Source organism: Bufo bufo, chromosome 10 (assembly GCF_905171765.1).
Source record: "Bufo bufo chromosome 10, aBufBuf1.1, whole genome shotgun sequence".
Classification (NCBI taxonomy): domain Eukaryota; kingdom Metazoa; phylum Chordata; class Amphibia; order Anura; family Bufonidae; genus Bufo; species Bufo bufo.
In genome coordinates this window covers 45,293,784-45,320,153 of record NC_053398.1, presented here as the reverse complement: position 1 = coordinate 45,320,153, position 26,370 = coordinate 45,293,784, and the positions used below count along the sequence as shown (strand labels likewise).

General features: G+C 45.2%; 1 protein-coding gene across 2 annotated transcripts in view; it reads left to right on the top strand.

The window, feature by feature from the left end:
- Positions 1-26,370, top strand: part of CRACR2B (calcium release activated channel regulator 2B) — an 86,061-nt gene that overhangs the window by 4,861 nt on the left and 54,830 nt on the right. Inside the window, exon 1 of one of the 2 annotated variants that reach the window (XM_040410442.1) lies at positions 20,296-20,328. The exons of the other annotated variant lie outside the window; for it this stretch is intronic. Coding sequence (XP_040266376.1) covers positions 20,324-20,328 — 5 coding nt within the window. The 5' untranslated portion in view covers positions 20,296-20,323. Of the gene's footprint in view, positions 1-20,295; positions 20,329-26,370 lie in introns of those variants that run through there. 2 annotated transcript variants of the gene reach the window in all.

Genomic DNA, 26,370 nt, shown 5'->3' with positions numbered 1-26,370 from the left:
CTCTCCGCTTTTCCCAGTCCAGTGATGTCACGTGGACTAGGCGCAGCACTGCCCCATTGAAGTGAATGGGGCTGAGCTGCGGTACCAAGTACAGCTGCTATTCAAAGTACGGCGCTGTGCTCGGGGAGCTGAGAGAAGGCTGTGGCGCTACTGCAAGCACCAGTACCGTCTCAAACAGCTGATTGGCGGGGTCCCTGGTGTCTGATTCCCACTGATCAGATACTGATGACCTATCCTACTGCGAGCGCCGGTGCCTTCTCAAACAGCTGGTTGGCGGGTTTCCCAGGTGTCGGACCCCACTGATCAGCTACTGATGATCTATCCAGAGGATAAGGCTACTTTCAAATGTGTGACATGAATTCCGACAGAGAACAACCTGATCTGGTGTTTGCTGGATGCAACCGGAATGCCCGCCCCAATAACTATAATGGGGTCCGGCAGACATCCGGCCGCAACCCTGGCAAATATGCTGAGAATCGTCAAGACGCAAACCGCTGCTCGCTGTGCACCCATCCATACCTTTAGGCTAGTTTCACACTAGTGTTAAGACCTCTCCGGCCGGCTGTTCTGGCAGGGGGAGCAGCTTGCCGGAGATGTCTGGATCTGGCAATGCCGGACGCTACCTGGCCCCATTTACTATAAGGCTTCATGCACACGACTGTATGTATTTTGCGGTCCGCAAAAAACGGATCTGCAAAAAATACGGATGACTTCCGTGTACATTCCGTATTTTGAGGAACGTAACAGCTGGCCCCTAATAGAACAGCTCTATCCTTGTCCATAAGGCGGACAATAATAGGACATGTTCTATATTTTGGCGGATCGGAAATATGGACATACAGAAACGGAATGCACACGGAGTACCTTCCATTTTTTTGCGGACCCATTGAAATGAATGGTTCCGCATATAGTCCGCAAAAAAAAAACGGAACGGACACGTAAAGAAAATAAGTTTGTGTGCATGAGCCCTAATGGCGATTCGCGGAGTTCCGGCTGCAATCTGGCAAACATACTGAGAATCAGCCGGATGAAAACAGCTGCGCACAGTTTTCGTCTAGCCAATTCTCTGCATATTTGCCGGGTTGTGGCCGGATCTCCGCTGGTCCACATTGCATTGCGTCGGATGGAGAAACAGTAGCTTTTGGCAGTGCTGGAATGCAGAGAGATCCGGCAGTGTGAAACAAGCCTTAGACTAGGTCTACACGACGACATTTGTAGCGCAACATTTTGTTGCACCAATGTCGCGCAACTATTTTTATAATGGCAGTCTATGGTGTCGCACTGCAACATGCAACATGCTGCGACGCAACAGTCGAATGGATTTTCTGCGACTCTTGCGTCGCAGCATGTTGCAGTGCGACACCATAGATTGCCATTATAAAAATTGTCGCGCGACAAATGTCGTCGTGTAGACCTAGCCTTAATTCATGTTACTGGCCTTCATAACTTCTAGCAGGAATAATAAAGGAATGGCACGACATAGAGCCATAAGAATAGAGGCTCCAGAATGGTTCTTACATGGGCAATGCAAGTAGTTACTAAAACAGACACGTCAGGAGAGGGGAAGGGTTCTCTTTAATTGCAGGCCTCACGTAACCACAGCCAACATAGGGTTAAGTGGTTACAGCGTTTTGTCAACAGGCTTGAATGGCCAGGTACACTGACTGCGGAGTTACAGGACCTCGTGACACGTAAAGCTGATTAATGACTCCGGCTTTAATCCCTTTGTTGTACCATTATTGTTGTGGAGAGGAGGAATTAGGATCATGTGACCCCCCCCCCCCCCCCCCCCCCCCCGAACATGCGCGGCTACTGTATGTGGCCACGGAGGCTACAGGTGGGCAATCACTGGATGGCTGTACAGATATATACACAGTAAGAAGGGAATTTTATCCAGCATTTAATAGGTCTTAGACCTTCAAAGAAAATTGGATTTTCTCTCCTTTCCGGGGACATTCTGCTTGGCCACAGGGTCCAATTCACACGTCCGCATCCGTTCCACAAATTGTGGAACAGGTGCAGACCCATTAATTCTCTATGGGGCAGGAATGGATGCGGACAGCACACAGTGCGCTGTCCGTATCCGTATTTCCGGAGCGCGGCCCAGCAAGAAAATAGAACATGTCCTAGGCAGTTCTATGGGGGTGCCCGCCGGGTGTATTGCGGATCCGCAATACACTACAGACGTGTGAATGGACCCTAACTCCATTATTTCAGTCTTCTGCGTCTGACTGGCCGCTCGGTGTCCATGAAGTGACATCACTGCACTAGCACTAAACCCCAAATTGATATCACTGGTGTAGGAAGAGGCCGCTGCGCTCACCAGGGCAATGTGGCCCCTTCAAACAGTTGATCGGCGGGGTGCCGGGAGTTGGACCCCTTTCTAATTACATATTGATGGTCTTTCCTGAGGATAGGCCTCCAATATGAAAATCAACCATTTTCATTTTTCCCTAATATGTTCATTTAAATTCATCAAATTTATTTTATTTTATTTGTTTAAAGCCCATCTGTCAGCAGATTTGTCCCTAGGACACTGGCTGACCTGTTACATGTGCACTTGGCAGCTGAAGTCATCTGTGTTGGTCCCATGTTCATATGTGTCCGCATTACTGAGAAAAATGAAGTTTTAATATATGCAAATGAGCCTCTAGGAGCAATGGGGGCGTTGTCATTACACCTAGAGGCTCTGCTCTCTCTGCAACTGCTGTGCCCTCCCACTTTGACAGGGACAGGCAGTGTAAATGTCATCATGCCTGGCGCTGACTTCTAAAAGTGCAGAGGACGTGGCCGTTGCAGAGAGATCACAGCCTCTAGGTGTAATGACAACGCCCCCGTTGCTCCTAGAGGCTAATTTGCATATATTAAAACTTCATTTTTCTCAGCAGTGCAGGCACATATGAACATGGGACCGACATGGGGACAGATGCCCTTTAAAGATCGATGTAACTTTCATGACAGATTAGTAGTTTTTCGTGCATGAAAATGATGTTCCGTTCCACAAAATGCGGAAGGCACACGGCCTGTATCCGTAAAAGCGGATACGGTCATGTGAATGAGCCCTTTACAAGGATAATAACAGTTCCACAGCTGCTCCGAATGCTCGTCTGGACACACATTCAAATTTATGAAAAGTAGTTTAAAGTGAAATCACAACTCTTCCTCCCTTTAGGTAAATTAGGATCTGGACTCTGTAAACCCAATGCAAACAAGTGACACAATGCGGGGAGGACTGTGCCTCCTGCCGAGCTGCAGCGATGTCTGCGCGGGACTGCAGCAGACCTACGTGTGATCCATATGGCAGCTGATCAAGGAGGTGTTATCTCTTCATCAGCTAATCTAATGCTGCAAGGCATTTATGGCCGGGTTTATAACAGACGCCCCAGTGTTTAAAGAGCAGGTACAGGATAGGGGGTTACGTAATGGCTGCGCTAGCTCGCCTCCGTCTTGTGACAGTGGATGATCAGGCAATATATGGAGAGGGACGATCTGTTCACCTCTCTATGAAATCAGACTTCTATAGGTGACGTATCACAGCTCTGTACAACCTGGAACCACAATATGGCCGTATGTTTATCACTACAGAAAAGCATAGCTCGCTGCGCATTCCTGTACAGAGGGACACAGTTAAAGAGGACCTGTCACCTCTCCTGCTTTAGTAACTGCTTGCTTTCCCCATGTAATAACCATTCTGGAGCCTCTATTCTTACGGCTCTATGATGTGCCATTCCATTATTATTCCTGCTAGAAGTTTATAAATGAAATTCCAGAAGTCTGCAGTAAGGGTACAGACGGGGGTTACCAATTGGGGGGGATGTCCCTGCACAGTCTGAGACTGGCTGCACTGATTGGACAATGTCAGACTGTGCATGGATACCCCACTGACTGGTAACACCTATCTGTACCCTTAAAGGGGTTATCCCATCCCTATGATGACCCCCAGAATATCCAGGCCCCTACTCACCGGCCCCCGCTTCTCTCCGGATGCCTGCATGGCTGCCACTGCCTTTCCCCGTCGTGCGGATCAAACCATCTGGTGACAGGGGCAGCAGCCAATAGCAGGGCCCAATGCTATCCAGCCTCCCTAGCATTGCGGGTGACGCCTGATGTTTTGATCTGCATAAGGGGGAGATGCAGCGGCGGCCGTGCAAGGATTCAGAGGGACGCAGGTGCTGGGAAGAAGGCAAGTATCGTCTATAGAACGGGCCTGGGCATTCCGGGATATGCCCCCAATGTCTGATAGGTGCAGGTCCCACCTCTGGGACCTGCATCTGTCTTTAGAACAGAGCCTGCAAAGTGAAGGAGGGTGCACCGTGCATGCGTGACCGCCCTCCATTCATTCCTATAAGAATGCCGAAAATAGCTGAGCGCTGGGTCGGCTATTTCCATCAGCCCCATAGAAGTGAATGGAGTGGTGGCTGCACTTCAGCGGTGCGCTCCCATTCATTTCAATGAGTGCACCGCTCTGCTATTTTTGGCACTCCCATAGAAATGAATAGAGGGCAGCTGCGCATGCGCGGTGCATCCTCCTTCCCTTTGCAAACTCCGTTCTAAAGATGGTGGGAAGTGGGACCCGCACCTGTCAGACTTTGGGGGCATATCCTAGCGATATGCTTCCAATGTGTGAGGTGAGACAACCCCTTTAATGCAGACTGCTGGAAATCAATTCATAAACTTCTAGCAGAAATAATACAGTATTGGCACAACATAGTCATAATGCAACGGGTGCCTCCCCCCAGGGCCCTCTATATAACGTGTCCCAGGTGTAGGAATGCCGAGTGGTATGTTGCAGCCTAAAATGTCTCTTTATGTGTGTCACAGTACTCCTACCTGGATACCGCTGGACCCCAGGCTTTGGCTCCGAAGCAATAAATGGGGGAATAATTGAGGAATAAAAGAATAACTTGAGTCCAGACCTTGAGATAAAGTTCAATGGCAGCTTTACTTGAATAAACGTTTCTCCAAAACGGTTTACAGGCTTTGTCTTGGTTCCAGCAGGCTTTAGCATGAAGCTGGCAGGCAAACTCCACTTTGCTATATCTCTGTTTCTCTCTGGCTCTGCTGTACTAACAGGCTGGCTGTATAAGTCAGCTTCTTCCGTATGCTGCACTTCACTTTGTAGTCTGACTCTAGGTTATGGCAGGGAACTTTCCACCTGGCTCCTGAGGCTTCAAGCTTTGGCCTCCATGGCCAGCAGAGTTTAAGGTGCTGGACGTGCCCCTGCTGGGGGTAAACTAGACTGACTAGAACTTCCGCCCCACCTTTACTGCAGGAAGTAGGACTCGCCCACCTTTCTCCAGAGGAAGGTTCCATTCTATCTAAATATAGCTCTGCCGTGTTTGCTGCCACCTGCTGGTGAACCAGGCACATTACATGAACAGTTACATAACATTAGAAATGCACAGTGTGGAGGACCTTGAATAGATGCATAAGATGACATGAGGTTAGACCAATAAAGACATAAGCAAGGTGCAGAAGTGGTCACACCACTCTGGGGTGTTACAATAAGACCGCTCCTCTTTAATGGGTCACTGAGTTGTCATAAAACTTTTGATATGTCATGGAAACATATCAAAAGTTTTAATCGATGCGGGTCTGAGTGCTGAGAGCCCCGTGATCACTAGAAGGAGGAGAGAGAAGTGCTCACATGTTGCACGCTCTCTCCTTGTAGTAGGAGACGATCGAGATGCCTCAATAGAAAGTCTACGGGGTTGTCTCAGTTCCATCAGAGGAGAAGGAGCACAATATGTGAGAGTTTCTCTGTCCTCGTTCAGACTCCCACCGATCAAAACTTTGGTCAGAGGCCTCCTACAGAGGCATACATCTGAGAAAACTCTCAACGTGTACCTCTGACTGAAGCATAAAATGAGATGTGAACAGAATTTCTGGGGTTGTTTGATTGCATCTAGAAACTGAACAATGCTGGCAAATCCTGCAGTATTTACCCATTGCTGGATCTACTGGGTAAGCACAGCTAGAGCAGGGATCGGCAACCTTCGGCACTCCAGCTGCTGTGAAACTACAACTCCCAGCATGCAAACATGCTTGTCTGTTCTCACGACTCCCATAGAAGTGAATGTAGCATTCTGGGAGTGCCGGAGGTTGCTGATCCCTGTTGTAGACTGTTTTTCAGCGTTGACCAGTTCTTGCTGAAACTAGACAACCCCTTTGAGGTTCACATTGATAATCTTTTTAAAGGGTTTTCCAGCCACTTACATAAAAAAAAAAATAAACACTCAGAGCTGTATAAAATCCAACTTTTTCAGATTAGTGACCTGGGAGGGTAGAGGTCTCTGCGCACACAGCACACTGCCATATATATATATATATATATATATTTATTTTTTTTTCCAGATTGTAGCCCGCCATTTTTTATATGCCGTCCCCCTTTACAGACGTGACTGTCTCCTGACACGCCCTCATTTGTCATGGGCCCCATCCCTCAATTGCAGCTGTTCCAACCCCTTGGTGTGTTTTCAGGCACTGGGACCGATTGCGATGACGAAATGATGACGCCAACTGGGGCAGCTCTCCGGGAGATGCTGGGAGACTTTGCCAGCACCAAGGAGACTTGCCAATATTTCCAGGAATATGGAAGGTCTCCACTTTTTCCGGAGGCCTCCCAGATGTTCTAGGAGAGATGACAAGTGTGTGTAAAATAAAAAATACCCATGGACACGGATCTCCTGCCTCCACCTGGGACCCACCCCGGTCTCTGTACTTTCTGGTCCCGGTTGACACAGACGTGTGACCACAGCAACAGAGTCAAATGAAAATTGGGCAATTTTGTCTCAAATAGATAAAACAACCCTTGCACTTTACCTGAGGCTGTGATGCCAAGAGGGGCGGCCGGGTCCTTTTCCTCCTGTTTCAGGAACACATATCCTGGATGATAAAAGCTTCACGCTCTCCGTCCGAGAATGTTACAAGACATTGCGAAAAGATTTATAACTAATACAAAGATACATAAAAAGATATAAAGTAGATCTTTTCAAAACGATAATATACCCAATATTACAGTATTTTTAATGGGATCATACTTTCTAACGTCTTTTGAGTATTGAAGGATTAGACATATTCAGTTATATATGAAATTCATCTGGTGATATAAATGGACTTCTTCAGGGTTCATGTCTTGGAAGAAGCTGATCCAGGCAGAACTTGAGTCGGGCAGATTTTAGCATTGGCTGCCTCATGGAGTTTTATATATTATGATATACCGTTTTGTAAGATATAAGATATGGAATAGATGCTCTCAGATGAAGAGTGTGGAGCCTTTACCATCCCTCGGTGATTAACACCTTTCCTGGAAATGGAGGACCTCTACACCCTCTTCTCCTCCCTCACCAACACCAGTAGATCACAACGGTTCTTTCCTTATAGCACCTCACCACGTGTGTGCCACCAGACCCTAGTGTCACCTACTATTATATATCCAATATTTTGCACCTAGGGGTTTAGTGACAAAGTTGAACACTATCATTTGGCTCTTGTCCTGCCCCTCTACAAAGAAAAACCCCTGATATAGTAAAGCTGGAAGTGACATGTCCTTCTCCAGCGGTCACCGTCCTTTCATCTAACCTCTGACTAGTCATGGAGACTCTAGAGGTTGTACTTTCCAATGTGACACACAGCCCTGAGCTACCAGGTTTATAGGATTAGCTGGTCACGTGTCGGCGAGGGGTATTACACAGGAACGGAGGAGATTTGGGTCCCTAAGCCAAGTCAGCTAGCAAGACAATAAAACCGGTTCCTGTAATATTCTCTGACAACCTCCAGGACACTCATTGATTTTCATCTGTATGTTGGGTTTTAAGATGTCCAGCCTGGAACTGGACAGTCTGGTTTTGGAGTAGTCTGTCCAGGATGTTTGTTTGACCACAAATTGCCACGGTAAACTGGTGACGCGTGATTCATAGAAGATCGACGAAAATTTTCATGGCCTATAAAAATTATTTTCCCATAAATTTTGAATTATCAGGTGACGCTAGGGAGGCTCGTCCCCACCTCCCATTGTCTGCTTCCCCCGACACCGGATGTTTTAATCCGTGAACGGGGAGAAGCGGCAGCGGCGGTGTGGGGACCCAGGTAAGTATATTCCCTGTGAGGGCCCTGGCACATTGGGGGGGGGGGGGGGGGGGGGGGGTAGTTATTGATATTGGATAACCCCTTTAAAAAGGACCTGTCCCATGATGTCTCAGTTTTGCATTCCCCATGTAATAATAATTCCGGAGGATCTATTGTTATGACTCTGTGTTGTGCCGTTCCTTTATATTCCTGATAGAAGTTATGAATGAATTATTGGCAGTTTGCAATGAAGGTCCAGGAAGGTGTACCAGTTGGGGGGGGGGGGGGGTCCCTGCACAGTCTGGTACTTTCCAATCAGAGGTGCCAGGCTGTGCAGTGACACCCCCTCCCCCAAACTGGTAACACCCATCTGGACCTTCGTTGCAAACTGCTAGCAATTCATTCAAAACTTTCTAGCAGGAATAATAAAGTATTGGTCATGAGAATAGATGCTCCAGAATTGGTATTACATGGTAATGCAATTATTATTTTTTTTTTTTAAGTAAAACGGACATGAGGTTACACGTCCTCTTTAAAGAGGTTGTCTCATTTCAACAAGTGGCATTTATTATGTAGAGAAAGTTACTACAAGGCACTTACTAATGTATTGTGATTGTCCATATTGCCTCCTTTGCTGGCTGGATTCATTTTTCCATCACCTTATACACTAACCGTTAACATGGTTACGACCACCCTACAATCCAGCAGCCAGCACTATAGGAAAAAGCACTAGCCTATGTGCGCTCCCAAGGTCCCGACCACCAGAAAGGCTGATGCTTATTCCTATAGTGTGCAAGCACGATCACCACTGCTGGATTGCAGGGTGGTCGTAACCATGGAAACAAGCAGTGTATAATATGATGCAAAAATTAATCTAGCTACCGAAGGAAGCAATATGGACAATCACAATACATTAGTAAGTGCCTTGTATTAACTTTCTCTACGTGATAAATGCCATCTGCTAAAGCGAGACAATCCCTTTAAGTCTTAGGCCCGCATAGACCACCCAAGATATTGGGTGTTAAGTAGAAAAAAAATATAGCATTAATGGTCAAGTAGAGCATTTAGTAATTTGACAGAAGAGGACGGATGTCTCAGGGGTTTATATCTAGAAGGGTTTTTTAACGTTTTGAAGGTAAATAATCTTAGTTGTTATAATTGAATGCCTTGCTATTCTCACGCAGGTCTTGCGGTGCAGCTGATCAGTGTGAGGACTTTCCATTGCTCAGTCCATATCCTGGAGGATATCTTACTGTATATGACCACACTGCTGGGGGAGGGGGTTACAGTGTGTATCGGGTCAATCACAGCTCTTCTATTGTAATGTACTGGTCTTATTAGTGATTCTCAACTTATGGGAGTAACAATGTCATGGCTGGGATTGTTTTCTAAGAAAATATGACAACCGTTGCGAAAGCTTCCATTACTGTAAATGTAACATTCACAGCGAGGAGCCGTGTACAGCATGAAATCCTGTTCATACAGGGCCGTTTTTCTGCTATTGTTGTACTTTCATATAGGTACTGATTGCATCCATGTACAGATACATTTTAAGTGGTTTGGATGATTAAAGGGCATCTGTCAGCAGTTTTGTCCCTATGACACTGGCTGACCTGTTACATGTGCACTTGGCAGCTGAAGGCGTCTGTGTTGGTCTCATGTTAATATAGAAAAATTTAGTTTTAAAATATGCAGATTAGCCTCTAGGAGCAACGGGGGCGTTACCATTACACCTAGAGGCTCTGCTCTCTCCACAACTGCCGCACCTTTTGCGCATGACAGGGCCGGGCAGTGTAAACATGATCATGCCTGGTGCTGTCAAAGTGCAGATGTTGCAGCAGTTGCAGAGAGAAAAGAGTCTCTAGGAGTAATGACAACGCCCTCGTTGCTCCTAGAGGCTCATTTACATATATCAAAACATCATTTTCTCAGCACTGCGGACACATATGAACATGGGACCAACACAGATGTCTTCAGCTGCCAAGTGCACATGTAAAAGGTCAGCCAGTGTCATAGGTACAGATCTGCTGACAGATGCTCTTTAAAGTGATCCTTGGAAGAACAAGCCAAGGAAAAGTGCCCAGTCCTAAAGTTATACTTACTGTAATGTTAGCGGTGCACCGAGTTATTTTCTGTACAGGTTCCTGGGCAGGTTATGATAACTGCTGCTCAGGACCTCACCATGTAGCCATGAAGAAGAAGCCTCCGGAACTGCAGGGCTAGATAAGCATTAGGGCTCGTGCATGCGATGATACTGGTTCAGTGCACGTATTGCGGACTGCCATTCCGCAATAAATGGGCACTGGCTGTGTGCACTCTGTGGCGCAGATGCGGACGCATTGATTTGAATCGGTCCACATGATACGACCGAAGATAGGACTTCACCTGTCTTTTGCGGTGGGGAGACATGGATGGTGTGAGGAATATGGATTAATATTTACTGTCAGCCATGTCTTCACACCCACCATTTGCTGAAAGATTGCAGAGGAAATCGAGCTCCACAAGGGGGCCCTGCTTCAAAGCCGCAGCCAGATAGCAGAAAACTCCTAGCAGGCCACATTTGGTTACATTTCACACCTCCAGTCAGACAGCACGGATCCTGCAGGAAAACCCCCAGCAGGAGGTATCAGCCCTTGCCAGGATCAATGATACCTCCCAGACATGTTGGCACCTACATTTCATAAGGAATTATGAATCGCTCGGCCATCGCAGGCGCAAACCGGATACATATTTGTGGCCACGATGAACATGCCCATGGTCTTTGTTTGAGGGTGGGATGCCAGGGAAGGGAGATATCCATATCTCCCCACAGAAACCCAATAGCGGCACCATGTTTGGACTCTAGTTGTAGCCGGAACCCAGGCGGATCCGTTGGTCCCAGAACCATCTCCCTGTGACCTTCTGGACTGGAGCTATAAACCCTAAAGGGTTTTATGGGTCATTTGCAGCCAGTCCAGCAGAGGGGGGTGGACCCCTCCCAAAGGCTGGGAAGGGGAGGGGCCGGCTACAGCTTAAAAGGCTTGTGCCAGCAAGCAGGCGTGTCTTTTCTCTGAAAGGGGTTCACATCGTGCAATGCTGACATCACTGCCTCCGACGTGAATACAGCTAAGAACTCATCACTACCCAAAGGACTCGTATATCTGGTAAACTGACTTATTGTTCTGCTTAACCCTGTTGTACCTATATCACCTGTATCTGTAACCTCAGACCACTGTATATGTATGTGTATATATATATATATATATATATATATATATATATATATTCTGTGTGTGTGTAGTTATATCTAGTGTGCCCTTAAGGGGATTTAATATATAATTTAATCTTGTGCTATCTTGTATCTCGATCACGAATCCCCACATCCGTGTTTCGGCCTAGTTATAAGCTACCACGGGTTGGTTTCTCACCCTATATAATCCCGTTAGCGGACCGGGCTTATATCAAAAGAGAAGCTGGTGGCAGATACCCGGGCTGAGGCAGCGCTGTTTTGACTGCGGCAGTGAAAAGGCTCTCTCAGCTTGTTGCCTCTCTGTGCCCGCGTGGACAGGAGGTGTCTGTGTAAACTGTACCAAGCTAACCTTACCGGCTCCTCTGGAGGGCGTAACGTCACGCTTTGATAACAAGTGACCATACTGCGTCTCGTGAGCTCGACGTAGGTGACGTCATGCGGGCACGAGGCGTGGTATTCGTCACAGATGGGAAGCCCATGGAAGCACTACGAAGCGCTTCCGTAGACTTTCAGGTCCGTCCCTTTGCACCGCAAAAAGAACATGTTCTGTCTTTGGCCGTATCTTGCGGATCACGAACCCATTCAAGTCCAGCCGCAGCACGGAGTGCACATGGCCGTTGCCCGTGCATTGCGGATCACTATTTGTGGTCCGCAGCACGGGGCCCTTGCACTTGTGTGCATGAGCCCTTACTTTGGTGGTGGGCTGAGCACCTTCCTTTTAGAATAAGGTTGCATCTTTAGATTTTACCCGTAGGGTCGCTTTAGGTAGATTATTTTATTTTCATGCGGATCCAGCAGCATTTACATTAGCGGCAAAGTGGATGGGATTTTGACAAACCTGATGCGTAAGATGCAGAACATTTCCGCACATGACTTATTCTGCGGTGCAGATTATAAATTCTCACCATGTCAATTTATGTTACGGGTTTTCACTGCAGATTTCACCCTTTGCAATACGGAGGGTGAAATCCGCGACAGAACGTACAGCATTTATGCTGTAATTTCCGCAACCAGATCTGAACGGATTAGTGTGGATTTTTCTGCTGAAAATCACATCCATCCTATGTGTCTGATTTGTTCCATTCTCCGGGTGAGCTTGTTTTGGTCAGGAGCAGATATAATGGAGCCCCCTGTGCAAAACATAGTATGTGGGCCATTGCTGTTTAAGGGCTCATGCACATGACCGTATTTATTTTGCAATCCGCAAAAAATACGGATGACGTCCATGTACATTCCATATTTTGCGGAACGGAGCAGCTGGCCCCTAATAGAACAGTCCTATCCTCGTCCGTTATGCTGAGAATAATGAGACATGTTCTATTTTTTTTTGCGGATATACGGAAACGGAATGCACACAGAGTACCTTCCATTTTTTTTTTTTTTTTTTTTTGTGGACCCATTTAAATGAATAGTTCCGCATATGGTCCGCAAAAAAACGGAACGGACACAGAAAGAAAATACATTCGTGTGCATGAGCCCTAATAGTTATCAAGAGTGAGGGGCTCGTTTCCCTCACTATGTCTTTCTAACCAAGCCTCCATCCAAGGACACGTTCACACTTGCGCTATGAAATCCAGCAGGCTGTTACGACAGAGAATAGCTCGTCAGATTTCACCGTGTCGACCACTGCCGGTTCCCCGTTGACTATAATGGGACCCGGCACTGATCCACCCACTTTCCGGCATAAATTCCACATTTTTTTTTTTTTGTCCAGCTGGCATTTATACCAGAACAGCGTGGGAACGTAGCCTAAAGGTCAGCAACCTTCAGCTGTGAAACTACAACTCCCAGCATGCACACTTTCTTCACTGTACTGGGAACTCTCATAGAAGTGAATGGGGCACAGTGGGAGTTGGTTTCACCAAAGCTCGAGTTCTAAAAGTTGCTGACCCCTAATCTGGTGGGTCAGAATCTGTTGTTAATTTTGAGGTAAGGGAACCTTGGTTCCCATTTTTTACAGCGGTATGGGGCCCCTGTGCAGCTGCATCGGTGGTGGTGTGTCAGCCCCTGATTTTGGTAACAAGCGCATAGATTCCTGCAAGCCTCGTTCAGGTGAAGGAGACTTCAGGATAAGACAGTCGCCTCCTCTGTGTCTAAGCAACGGGCTTTGTATTGGAACGTCTCAGACATCATCACTAAGGACAAGTTCACACTGCGCCCACTTGAAGGGTTTGGATCCCTGCACAGTTATGACCTAAGACTTCCATTCAGGCATGGCCTTGTTGTCAAAGTCTGAAGTAGTTTTCCCTGACATCTAAGACGTCCAATTGTGAGCCAAAGTACATGGCAGATTGACTCTGGCACAGTTCACCATCCCGCCATCGCTCCACACAAAGCCTACAACAATATACTATTTGCACAAAACAGTACAACAAAGAATTAATAGGCGCCAATGGCCGCCGATACACCGCCCCATGGGGCAAGGGAGCAAACACGTGTGATGTGGATACTGACGAGGCCTCCAGACCTAGCACAGTAATGATATCGCATAGAATAGATCTCGGCTCGCTATATTTCCGATAACTCCTATTTTTCCTACTACATAATCTGGCCTTGACCGCCATATGTTGCATTGTGAAATAAGGCATATGTTCAAACCATGCACTTTGTTTCCCCAACCTCCCTTTCTCTGCACAGGAGAAACATACACGTTTTTGTTCACTTTTTCCCTTTTTTTGCACTTTATCTTTGGGGTACAGCCACACATTGCGACAGGTGCGTACGCTGCAGGTTTGCAACTTGCATGAAAGGTGGAATCTGATTGGTTGCTATGGGCAAGTAAGCCAGTTCTACTTTACACCAGTTTGATAAATGACCCCCAAAAGTGGTGCAATTTAGCTCATTCAGTTTTAGAAAACTACACTGAAGGACATTTACTACGTATGTTGGCGTAAAATGCGCCAAAAAGAATAGCGTTTTGATTTGCGGGAAATATATCCACTGTTTTCTCCAGATTTTTCACCATAAAGAATGCATCACGCTAGTAATGAGTTATAAACGTCGAAGTGGGCAAGGCTATCAAATTGGCGCATATAACGCCTCATTTATCATCCTCTTATCGGCAGAAATGGCTCCAACTGTTGCAGACAATTAAGCCGGCTTATGTGGCGGTGGGTTGTGCAAAAAGTCACATTTATGGCAGAAAGATGCAACTTTTTGTCAAAAAGTCGCATTTATGAAAAGAAAAAAACAACTGGTTGTGGAAACAAGTGATGGGTAAGAATGGATCAGGATGGATTTACTTTTATCTAATAGAAATGAGCTAAAAAAACAGGGTTTTGTCAGTAAATTAACATTCAACAAAAGTCTTAATTTACCAGAGGAAATGTCGCAAATATGTTTCAAAGGTCGCAAGTGCGGTCTGGCAGGGTTGGCTGAAATGGCGCATTTCAGTTTTAAAAAAGTCACATTTAAGGCTACTTTCACACTAGCGTTTTTCTTTTCCGGCACTGAGCTCCGTCATAGGGGCTCAATACCGGAAAGGAACTGATCAGTTTCATCCCCATGCATACTGAATGGAGAGAAATCCGTTAAGGATGCATCAGGATGTCTTCAGTTCAGTCACTGAACGGCGTTTTGGACGGAGGAAATACCGCAGCATGATGCGGTATTGTCTCCGTCCAAAACTCCGGATCAGTTGCCGGAAGGCCGGATCCGGCCTTAATTTACAATAAAAAATGTATTAGTGCCAGATCCGGCATCAAAAATACCGCAATGCCGGATCCATCCTTACCACATGCGCAGACCGGTAAAAATGTGAAAAAAATATATAACAGATCCGTTTCTCCGGATGACATCTGGAGAGACGAATCCGTTCTTGCAATGCATTTGTATAACGGATCCGGATGCTGTCCGTACAAATGCTGTCCGTTTGCAATGCATGCAGATTGCCGGCGATGGAACTGCTTGCCGGATCACTCTGCCACAAGTGTGAAAGTAGCCTAAGTACGATTAGTAAATTTGCACCAATATATTGTGACTGCTCATCTTGTGGTCTGCTTCTATGTGTGTGTCTGAGGCCGCGTTCTCACCATAAGACGTTCCTCCACAATCAAACGACACATAAAAATCTACCGTACATTCCAGCAATAGCCAATGTATGAAGTCTCCTGTTTTATTAAATATATTGCCAATTTACAAAGGGTGCAATTGTGTACACACACCCTTGTTAATCCCGTGTAATAGTATAAAGGACACACACTGTGCCGCACCACCTAACGTAAAACCCTTGCCGCCTCTTGGACGGCTTCCACTCCTGACCGGTCTGTGACTATGGGTCATAAGACATCTACTAATCAAATACAGCTCAAAGCAATGTTTTATCTTGCAAAATCAGCATGTAAATCGGCATGTAAATATGTGTGTGCTTACAGGGTCATAGGGGACAAAAATTTGTCATCCAATTATTACTAAAGGGGTATTCCGGTTTTGAATTATTTTTTTTAAATTTTATACACTGAAACTGCATTCTCTGGGTTTGGGGTGTCCCCCAGACACCGTCGAGGTGTTACCACCATCCCTTGCTGCTCTCCGGAAGGGATGGTAAGACGTGGTGCACCCCAATGGGAAATAAGTCCAGAGAGTCGGGGTCTGCAGTAAACCAACGTGCTTCTTTACTGGAGGAATTCATGTGTAAAACAGTACAGACGATGCATAGGGCTGGCTTCTCCAGTATCCTCCCTGGCTAGCCTGAGCTAGCTGTCCCTCTCTTTCTTACAAGATTGGTACCCTGGCCAAAAGTTGATGGCCTAGAGTATGTGGCTCAGTTGTCCAGCTGGAGCCCTGGCCAGCGGGTTGGTAATCCGGGGTCTGTGGCTTAGCGTTCCATCTCAGCGTCTTCTGGTAATTCACTCTGGCAGAGCCTCTCTTACTAAACACTGGTCTGGTCCCTATCTGCAGACAACTAAAGACTGTGACTGCTCTCCTTATATACAGTTCCTAGCTGAACTAGAACCTTCTAGTGGGAGGGATGGAGAGGAGAAGCACAGCCTAACAGAAACATTGTTACAATTTCTGTTTATCATAGACTTTTATAGAGCTACCATGCAAGTCTATGGGAATTAATAAGCAGTTTTTCCAGATATACACAAGTCTTCAGGCACAAACAACAGAGCTAAACCAGACTTTTGGAGGGAAAAAATAATAATTTTATTCCGTTCCGCGGCTCCACAAAAAATATAGATTATGTCCTATTCTTGTCCGCAATTGCGGACAGGAATAGGCATTTTCTATGAGAGTGACGGCCATATGCATTCGTTTGTGCGTTCCGTCACCGTGATGGCCATGTGCAGTCGTTTTGCATTCCATCATAATAGAAGTCTATGGGCAGCATAACGGATCCGTCTGGAGGACTGCAGGACGGAAACCAGACTGATCTGTTATGCTGCCCATCGACTTCTGTTATGACGGAATGCAAAGCGAAATGCCTTCCATCATAGAATTCTGTTATATTCCATGCTAATGGAAATCCATAGCGGAATCTCCCCACCGCCCGAATGCTGAACCCGAACCTGGAAACAATGGGTTCGCTCATCCCTACTCAGGACGTATAGATCTGTTCAGGATAGATTTATATCTACTTGGAATAAACAAAGGAGGGTTCCTTCCTATTAACAGCAAGCAGAGATCTGTACGGAATTAGTAAAATTTTGCTGTTTATTGGAAAAGTGTATAAGTTGAATAACCTTTATTTGCTAAAATCGAAATGCCCCTTTAGGCCGCCTGCACACCAGTGTGGGTGAATGCACATATGGGGTTAATGTACTAATCATAATTACGCCTATATCGGGCATATTTCTAGCGCAGATTGCTGCACAAAGGTCCTTCAAAGGTCCAATCTATCTTTTGCCCACTCACGCCAGGTCTAAAAAAGTGGACATGGCCAGGGACGGCCGGCAGGCCCATCTCATTTACCATTTTCTTCGCCTGGTTTAGAGGACGGCGCCTCTACATAACTCCTCTACATTACTCCACCACCAGATATAGGGGACGTCTAAAATGCCGGTCCTAATAAATGACCCCCATATTGGCAATTTCTAACAGCAGTTTTTTTGGTGCAGATTTCATGCAGTTTTGCGGCAGATCTCAACCTTCATTGGAAAAGCGTGAAATCCGCAGCTAAAACCGCAAACATAACTGACATGCTGCAGATTTGGAAAACCACACAGCAGGTCAATTTCCGCCCAGAAAAAATCTGCAAAGTGTACATGAGGTTTGTGTAATCTCGTACTTTGCTGGTACTGTACTACGCTGCGTTTTTTTTCCCCCCACGCGCATTGCACAACGTGCGCAGAGGACCCCAGTAAGGCCCCTTGCACACGGGCGTCCCAGATTTTGTCCGGATGCATTGCGGCATCTGCGATTGCGTTTTGTTGTTCAGTTTTTTCCGCGCAAGTGCAATGCGTTCTTCACTGAAGTTCGGGTTTGGGATCGGTGTTCTATTAATTTTATTATTTTCCCTTCTAACATGGTTATAAGGGAAAATAATAGCATTCTTAATACAGAATGCTAATTAAAATGTCCATTGAGGGGTTAAAAAAAATAAAAAAATAAACTCACCTCATCCACTTGATTATGCAGCCGGTATTGTCTTCTTTCTTCTTCCTGCAAAAAGACCTGCGCTGAGCGTGGTGACGTCAGAGCAGGTCCTACTGAATGAAGATAGAAGGACATTCTATCTTCATTCAGCAGGACCTGCGCTGACGTCAGCGCAGGTCCTTTTGCAGGTCCTGCAGGAAGAATAAAGAAGACTATACCGGCTGCGCGATCGAGTAGATGAGGTGAGTTTATTTTATTTATTTTTTAACCCCTCAATGGACATTTTAGTTAGCATTCTGTAATAAGAATGCTATTATTTTTCCTTATAACCATGTTAGAAGGGAAAATAATACAGTGAATTGACTTTAATGGGGGTCTGGGGTTGCTCATCCCTATTTACTAACATCATCTCCTAGCAACCATGCGTGAAAATCGCACCGCATCCGCACTTGCTTGCGGATGCTATGCGATTTTCACGCAGCCCCATTCATTTCTATGGGGCCTGCGTTGCCTGAAAAACGCAGAATATAGAACCTGCTGCGATTTTCATGCAACGCACAAGTGGTGTGTGAAAAAAAAACGCTCATCTGCACAGCCCCATAGAAATGAATGGGTCAGGATTCAGTGCGGGTGCAATGTGTTCACGTCCCGCATTGCACCCGCGCGGAATACTTGCCCGTGTGAAAGGGGCCTTACTGATGACCTGTTGAGCCTCCGGAAAAGGCCTTATGCACACGACCATATCCATGTTTGCAGTCTGCAAAATACGGACACCGGATGTATGAATGCCGCAATTTTCTCACATATTCTGTCATTTGTGGAATGGCCACGCGGATGCTGTCTGCCTTTTTTGCAGACCAATGGTAATCAATGGGTTCAAATGCAATCCGCAGAAAAGGCAAAATGGACGCGGACCAAAACTGTGGTCGTGTGCATGAGGCCATAGACGCATTCCCTGTTATTGGAAATCTCCTACGTATTAGGGTACGTCTACGTGGAGATTCTGGCCGCATTCCATGTAGGGCCCAATTATCGCAGTGTAGCTGGGATGCGATAGGAATGAATGGGGTCGCAGTGCGATTTGACAAAAAACCCAACACTGCTGGATTTCTTACGATTCGGGTGTTGAGATCACAGTAAACGCGACCCTATGGCAGCCCATTTACACTGCGATACTTGGGAGCATGACACATGTTGCAGCCAAAATCGTAGACGTTCTCTTAGATAATTTCAGTGTTTTTTTTCTGTTTTTTTTTCTTTTCACCTTTAACCACTTATTGATGAATAGAGAAAAATCGTTATTTGGTGTCACTGACTGTAATTCCATTTCCAGAGATCTATTTCCTTATCTCTTCCTCAAATACACATAGGGAGAGCACATGTGTTCAAGGGCACATGAGATACGAGCCGAGTCATTAACCCGTTTGCTACCTCGCTGCCACATTCCTCGCCATGAACATTCCTATGGTCACCGTGATGGTTATCATCTCTGGTATCCCAGCAGAAATTCATAGACAACTTGTTAAAATACTGGACACTAGAGGGCAGTCATCTCTATTTACATTGGCGGCCTCCACTATTCCTCCTGTAAGAGATACCGGAATCCCGCTCTAAAATAAATGTTTCATATGTTTCTTTCTCATTGAGAACAGAGCCTAACTAGAGGGACTACTGTGGCCAACTACTTGTGAGGCAGTAAAATACAGTATTATTTATTTATTTATTTTTGTAAATGGATTCTTTGTTTACAAAACCCTTAGGCCCTGTTCACATTTCCAACATAGGTTCCATCCTGTGCCTTTGGTTTCCATTATAGGACCGATCCAGCACGCCTATGACTTAAAGCGACTCTGTCACCAGGATCATCCAGACATACCGGCTGGTAGGGCTCATCATGTTGATTAAAACTGTACCTTTCTTTTGTCTGTATGATAAACAGCTGCAGAGAAATTGGTGTTTTTATGTATATGCAAATAAGAAGTTCCAGCACAGGAGGCGGGGCTGAATTCTTTAAGCACTGCTATGTAACACGCCCCCTCCACTTGATTGACAGGCCTAGACATCAGCAAGCTGGCAGAGCTGTGTCCTAGCTAGGGATGAGCGAACCCGTGGAAGTTCGGGTGCGCCAGGTTCGGCCGAACTTCAGGTCAAAGTCCGGGTTCGGGACCTGAACTTGACCCCGAACCCGGACCCCATTAAAGTCAATGGGGACCCGAACTTCACTGTATCATTTTCCGTTATAACGGAAAATAATAGCATTCTTAAGACAGAATGCTAAATAAAATGGCTATTGACGGGTTAAAAATAATTTTGAAAAAACCTCACCTCATCCACTTGATCACGTAGCCGGTATCCTCTTCTTTCTGCAGGACCTGCAAAAGGACCGGCGATGACGTCAAGGCGCTCAGCACGTGGTGACGCCATCGCATGTCCTTTTGAAGGTCCTGCAGAAAGACGAAAGAAGAGGATACCGGCTGCGCGATCAAGTAGATGAGGTGAGTTTTTAAAAAAATATATTTTTAACCCCTCAATGGCCATTTTATTTAGCATTCTGTCTTAAGAATGCTATTATTTTCTGTTATAACCATGATAGGTTCCAGTGCAGGGTGTTAGGTAGTGTGATAGGAATTACTGTGCTGTGATAGGGATTAGTGTCTTTGTATTTCGTCTTTGAAAAAAAAAAGCTGATAAAATGTGAAGTTGCATGTATTGCGCCAAAAAATATGCGCATCATTTGCGCAATCTTGAACATATTGGAGCACTCTATCTGCATATAAAGCCATTGTTATGCCGTGCATGCGAAATGTAATCAAAAACAGGGCTGTAATGTAAAATTACTTAGTGATCAGGAGTTCTTCCTCACAGTCACGAAAGTTGCTGCCAACCATTTTCTCCAGTCTCAGGAAACTTCTAGCAGCTTGAAAAATGTAGCAAAAGTGACCTACGCCTGTATTGCACGCACAATATGGGCATATTACATTGCTGATTTTCACAATCAAGAAAATAATGACTGGAGATCACGAATTCTAGAATTTGCTAATTTATGGCGAATATACAGTACAGACCAAAAGTTTGGACACACCTTCTCATTCAAAGAGTTTTCTTTATTTTCATGACTATGAAGGCATCAAAGACTTCAGGTAGTCCCCTGAAATGGTCTTCCAACAGTCCTGAAGGAGTTCCCAGAGATGCTTAGCACTTGTTGGCCCTTTTACCTTTACTCTGCGGTCCAGCTCACCCCAAACCATCTCGATTGGGTTCAGGTCCGGTGACTGTGGAGGCCAGGTCATCTGGCGCAGCACCCCATCACTCTCCTTCATGGTCAAATAGCCCTTACTTTCAAAGTTTTCCCAATTTTTCGGCTGACTGACTGACCTTAATTTCTTAAAGTAATGATGGCCACTCGTTTTTCTTTACTTAGCTGCTTTTTTCTTGCCATAATACAAATTCTAACAGTCTATTCAGTAGGACTATCAGCTGTGTATCCACCTGACTTCTCCTCAACGCCACTGATGGTCCCAACCCCATTTATAAGGCAAGAAATCCCACTTATTAAACCTGACAGGGCACACCTGTGAAGTGAAAACCATTTCAGGGGACTACCTCTTGAAGCGCATCAAGAGAATGCCAAGAGTGTGCAAAGCAGTAATCAAAGCAAAAGGTGGCTACTTTGAAGAACCTAGAATATGACATATTTTCAGTTGTTTCACACTTGTTTGTTATGTATATAATTCCACATGTGTTAATTCATAGTTTTGATGCCTTCATAGTCATGAAAATAAAGAAAACTCTTTGAATGAGAAGGTGTGTCCAAACTTTTGGTCTGTACTGTATATCGAGAAAATGAATATTGACTATGCTGCTCATCACTAATCATATACATTACATACTATAGCCTTACCACACTGAGATCTGGTCAGAAAACGAATCTACATATTACTGCTTTATTCACAAGTACAATATATGATTACACAGACACCAGTAATATCTGAGGGCTTATAAGCATAGAAAAACCATGCATCTCTTGATGGTAAAGAAAATAATTTATTGAATTGTGTCTCTCGTTTTTTTTGTTTTTTTTCAGTTTAATTAACAAAAAATAAGACAATTGAGATTGAAATCAAAAATTGAAAAGATTTTGGGAGTCATATATGATAAGTATACCACTTTTCGGCATACTTTTGTTGAAGATTCGTTCGCAAAGGGGATTTGTGGCCAAATATTCGACTTTTTCCCGATCATGCCGCTTTTCCGAGGGGCGTGGCGTGGGCAGTTATCATTTTGTACTCCTGATTTTTGGCGTAGAAAATGAATTAAATCTATGCCAGCAAGGGAGGTGGCGTAGATTTAAGCAAGTCGCACGGCCAGCGCCTCTACATAACTTAGGCGCATCAAGTGCTAGCGCGGGTTATGAAGACTGGCTTCTAAAACTGCGGTTTTCATAAATGACGCTGTTTATTTTTTGGCAAAATCGGCCAGCTCTACCCCATACACATGGACTAAAAAATGAAGAAGGAACACAGACCATTTAACAGACGCATGAGTAAGGCCTAAGGCTCTGACGGCCTCCAGTTTCTTTGATGTCCTTGGTATGGTGTTACCAATACACGGCGTATTGGAACCATGAACAGTGATCCCTCACGATACAATGGCCTGAGGATACAGTATTTTCAACTTACAATAGTCTTTCCTGGACCATTGTATGTTGAAACTTGACTCGCTTACAATGCCTCAAGGCTGTATTAGACAGCCCGATTCTGCTGGCTATTGTCGGAAAGAAGCGTTCCTTCCTGGCAATCACCTGCTCCCTAGAGGAAGAGACCGCTGCCATTACATGCAGCAATCTCCTCCACAGTATGGGGAGGAGCAATCCTATACCTACCACTGCAGCAGTCTCCTCCACAGTATGGGTAGGAGCGATCCTATACCTACCACTGCAGCAGTCTCCTCCACAGTATGGGTAGGAGCGATCGTTATACCTACTGCTGCGATTACATGCAGCAGTCTCATCCATAGTATAGGGAGGAGCGATTGTTATACATACTGCTGCCATTACAGGCAGCAATCTCCTCCACAGTATGGGGAGGAGCGATCCTTATACCTACCGCTGACATTACATGCAGCAGCCTCCTCCACAGTACGGGGAGGAGCGATCATTATACCTGCTGCTGAGATTACATGCAGCAATCTCCTCCATAGTATAGGGAGGAGCGATCGTTATACCTACTGCTGCCATTACAAGCAGCAATCTCCTCCACAGTGTGGGGAGGAGCAATCGTTATACCTACCTCTGCCATTAGTTGCAGCAATCTCCTCCACAGTATGGGGAGTAGTGATCCTTATACCTACCGCTGACATTACATGCAGCAGCCTCCTCCACAGTACGGGGAGGAGCGATCATTATACCTGCTGTTGAGATTACATGCAGCAATCTCCTCCATAGTATAGGGAGGAGCGATCGTTATACCTACTGCTGCCATTACAAGCAGCAATCTCCTCCACAGTGTGGGGAGGAGCAATCGTTATACCTACCGCTGCCATTAGTTGCAGCAATCTCCTCCACAGTATGGGGAGGAGTGATCCTAATACCTACCGCTGCCATCACATGCAGCAATCTCCTCCACAGTATGGGGAGGGGTGATCGTTATACCATAGCTCGTTCCCATGCTATCTAGTTGTTTGCCAGCATTAGATCGTTTCTAGACACCACGATCTGCTGCCTGCAAACAATGATTTTTTTTAACCTGTCAAAAGATTTGGATTGCTTGTTCATCGGACAATCGGCGGCAGTATTAGAGTGCCAGATCATCGCTAACGAGTGTTACTACGAACACCCGTTAGCGATCATCTGCCGAAGAATTGTCAGGCGTCATACAGGCTTCAGAGTTAATTCCAACCAATCAACATGGTCATTTGAAATTTCCCCACCGAAATCCAAAACACAAATCTGCAGCAAATACGCCCCCAAAAAAATCTAGAATTCCAATAGTAGTTCTGCTAAAATTACCATTGCGGACTCTGTTTTATTTTTACGCCACATGGACATCCACCTTTTTGACATTTTTGCTGCCGCCGACCACGTGACATCTGGTTCTTATAAAATCGCCTACCAGAACTAGCTGTAGTTCTGCCATAAGAGCTGCAGAAGTTGTTGGGTGACATTAAAATAATCTTGTAAGACCTGTCTACACAAAGAAGGAAATGGCCTTTTCTGGATAATAAAACTTGGCTTCTGCTCTTATCTGGAACAAAGTTGAAAGCAAATAAAGATTACTTTCTCCAGGAGTCCATGAACCTGCCAAGTAGTACCATGCTCTCTACTGTCCATGCGAAGCGGAAAAGCAAGGGACATTCATAACATGAAATATCAAGCCCATTTTAATGTTGTGACCCTGAAGAAGACTCCTTCGGGGTAGGAAAATGCCGAAGCTCTGACAAGGGCGTGTGCGTGAGCTTAGTTTGTGGTTTAGTGGCATTATATCATATTACCTTTTAAAAAGGCAATAAAGAAAATGTTTCATGTTCTTAGGAATCCCGGGCCATTTCAGGTAGTAATACTGGTCCTAGAACCAGTATGGTGGACTAGACCTGCTACTTCTAAACTTTAGTGATAGCAGGTGGAACGGCTTGTTCCAGCAGGAATAAGTAAGAACTCCTTGTGGAGACCACCAAGTTGTCCTATAGGCCTGGCAGTGCTCCTTGGGAAAAAGGAAATGTAGATCAGCTCTTTCCACATGGACAAAAGCTGACTTTCTAGGGCCGCTTATTGGATGGCATCCCTAATCATTGGGGGAGATTTATCAAACTGGTGTAAAGTAGAACTGGCTTAGTTGCCCATAGCAACCAATCAGATTCCACCTTTCATTTTTGACAGCTCCTTTAGAAAATGAAAGGTGGAATCTGATTGGTTGCTATGGGCAACTAAGCCAGTTCTACTTTATACCAGTTTGATAAATCTCTACCACTGTCCCTTTAAAAAGGCCTTGGAACAATGGCTTGGGATAAGAACCAAAACCAGAATATTTTCCTTAAGAAAGACATCCATCCACAGACAGATGTTTTTTTCCAAGGTTTTGCCCCCTTATTAGTACAGAGCAGGGTACTCTTTATATTTTTTTTTGCCTGGGCAAGAGGTATTTGACGTGGGTCCTTGTTGAGACCGCCAGGTTAGCATAAAGAGTCTTATAGGCCAATGCCCCGCAGAAAGGGGTAATGTAAATAAGCACTTATTCAGGACGACAAACCTGGCTCTCTAGTGCCACCTATGGCAGGGCTACTCTGTAAGTAAGACAGGCCTTGGAACAATGACTTTGGAATATAAACCAAAACCAGAGTCAGGGAGCCTAAAGCGGTGGTAATTGTTGGAATTTGTTATTTAATTAAAGGGAAGTTAATTAAAGGGTGCATATGCAATATTTTTATTTATCAAATATGGAGTGCCGGGCAGTTAAGCTTGTCTCACTTCAGTAAATGGCCTTTATCGTGTAGACCAAGTTAATACAAGACACTTGCTAATGTATTGTGGTTGTCCATATTGCCTCCTTTGCTGGCTGGATTCATTTTTCCATCAGATTACACACTGCTCGTTTCCATGGTTACGGCCACCCTGCAGTCCAGCAGCAGTGGCCGTGCTTGCACACTATAGGAAAAAGCTCTGGCCTAGGTGCACTCCCACGGTCCCGGCCACCAGACAGGTTGGTGCTTTTTCCTATAGTGTGCAAGCACGGCCACCATTGATTAAATTGTAGGGTGGTTGTAACCCCTAGAAACGAGCAGTGTATCCAGCCAGCAAAGGAAGCAATATGGACAATCACAATACATTAGTAAGTGCCTTATATTAACTTTCTCTTCATAATAAATGCCATTTGGTGAAGGGACACATCCCCTTTTTTTATGCTGTTCCCTATGTGGTATAATTATATACTGTATGGTAGCTTTTTTTTTTTTTTTTTTTTTTTTGCTATATCATGAAAGAAATACATTTTTTCTTTTTTTCTCAATCAATAGACATGTATAAGAGCCTAATTTTTCATTGGTGTCAATTTGGAGTACTTAATTACACTGCGCCACCACTACAAGCTAGACACTGTGCTTTCATTCATGACCAGTGGCTGTCCTGTATACATGCAGATACTCCGTGGTCATCACCCATTGGTGAGAATGGCTGCTTTAAGGTGACCTTGTGCTTGGTGTCTCCAAAAATATTGGGACATATTTATTCTCCGTTTATCTGTAGGGCTACTTTAAATGTAATATCCACCCTACTTCTTTCGTCTATATATCATTACATTTGTGATGGTGACTGTCCCGTCCATAAAAATCCTAAATGTCTTTTTAAAGTCCTATTTTTTTTTTTAAATGCTGTACCCATCTGTGCAACCAATTTTATATTATATACATAAATTCATATATAATATACCCTCTTAATGGGTGTGATTCTTTAAGGGTACTTTCACACTAGCGTTAACGTTTTCTGGTATTGAGTTCCGTCACAGGGGCTCAATACCGTAAAAAAACGAATCGGTTTTATCCTAATG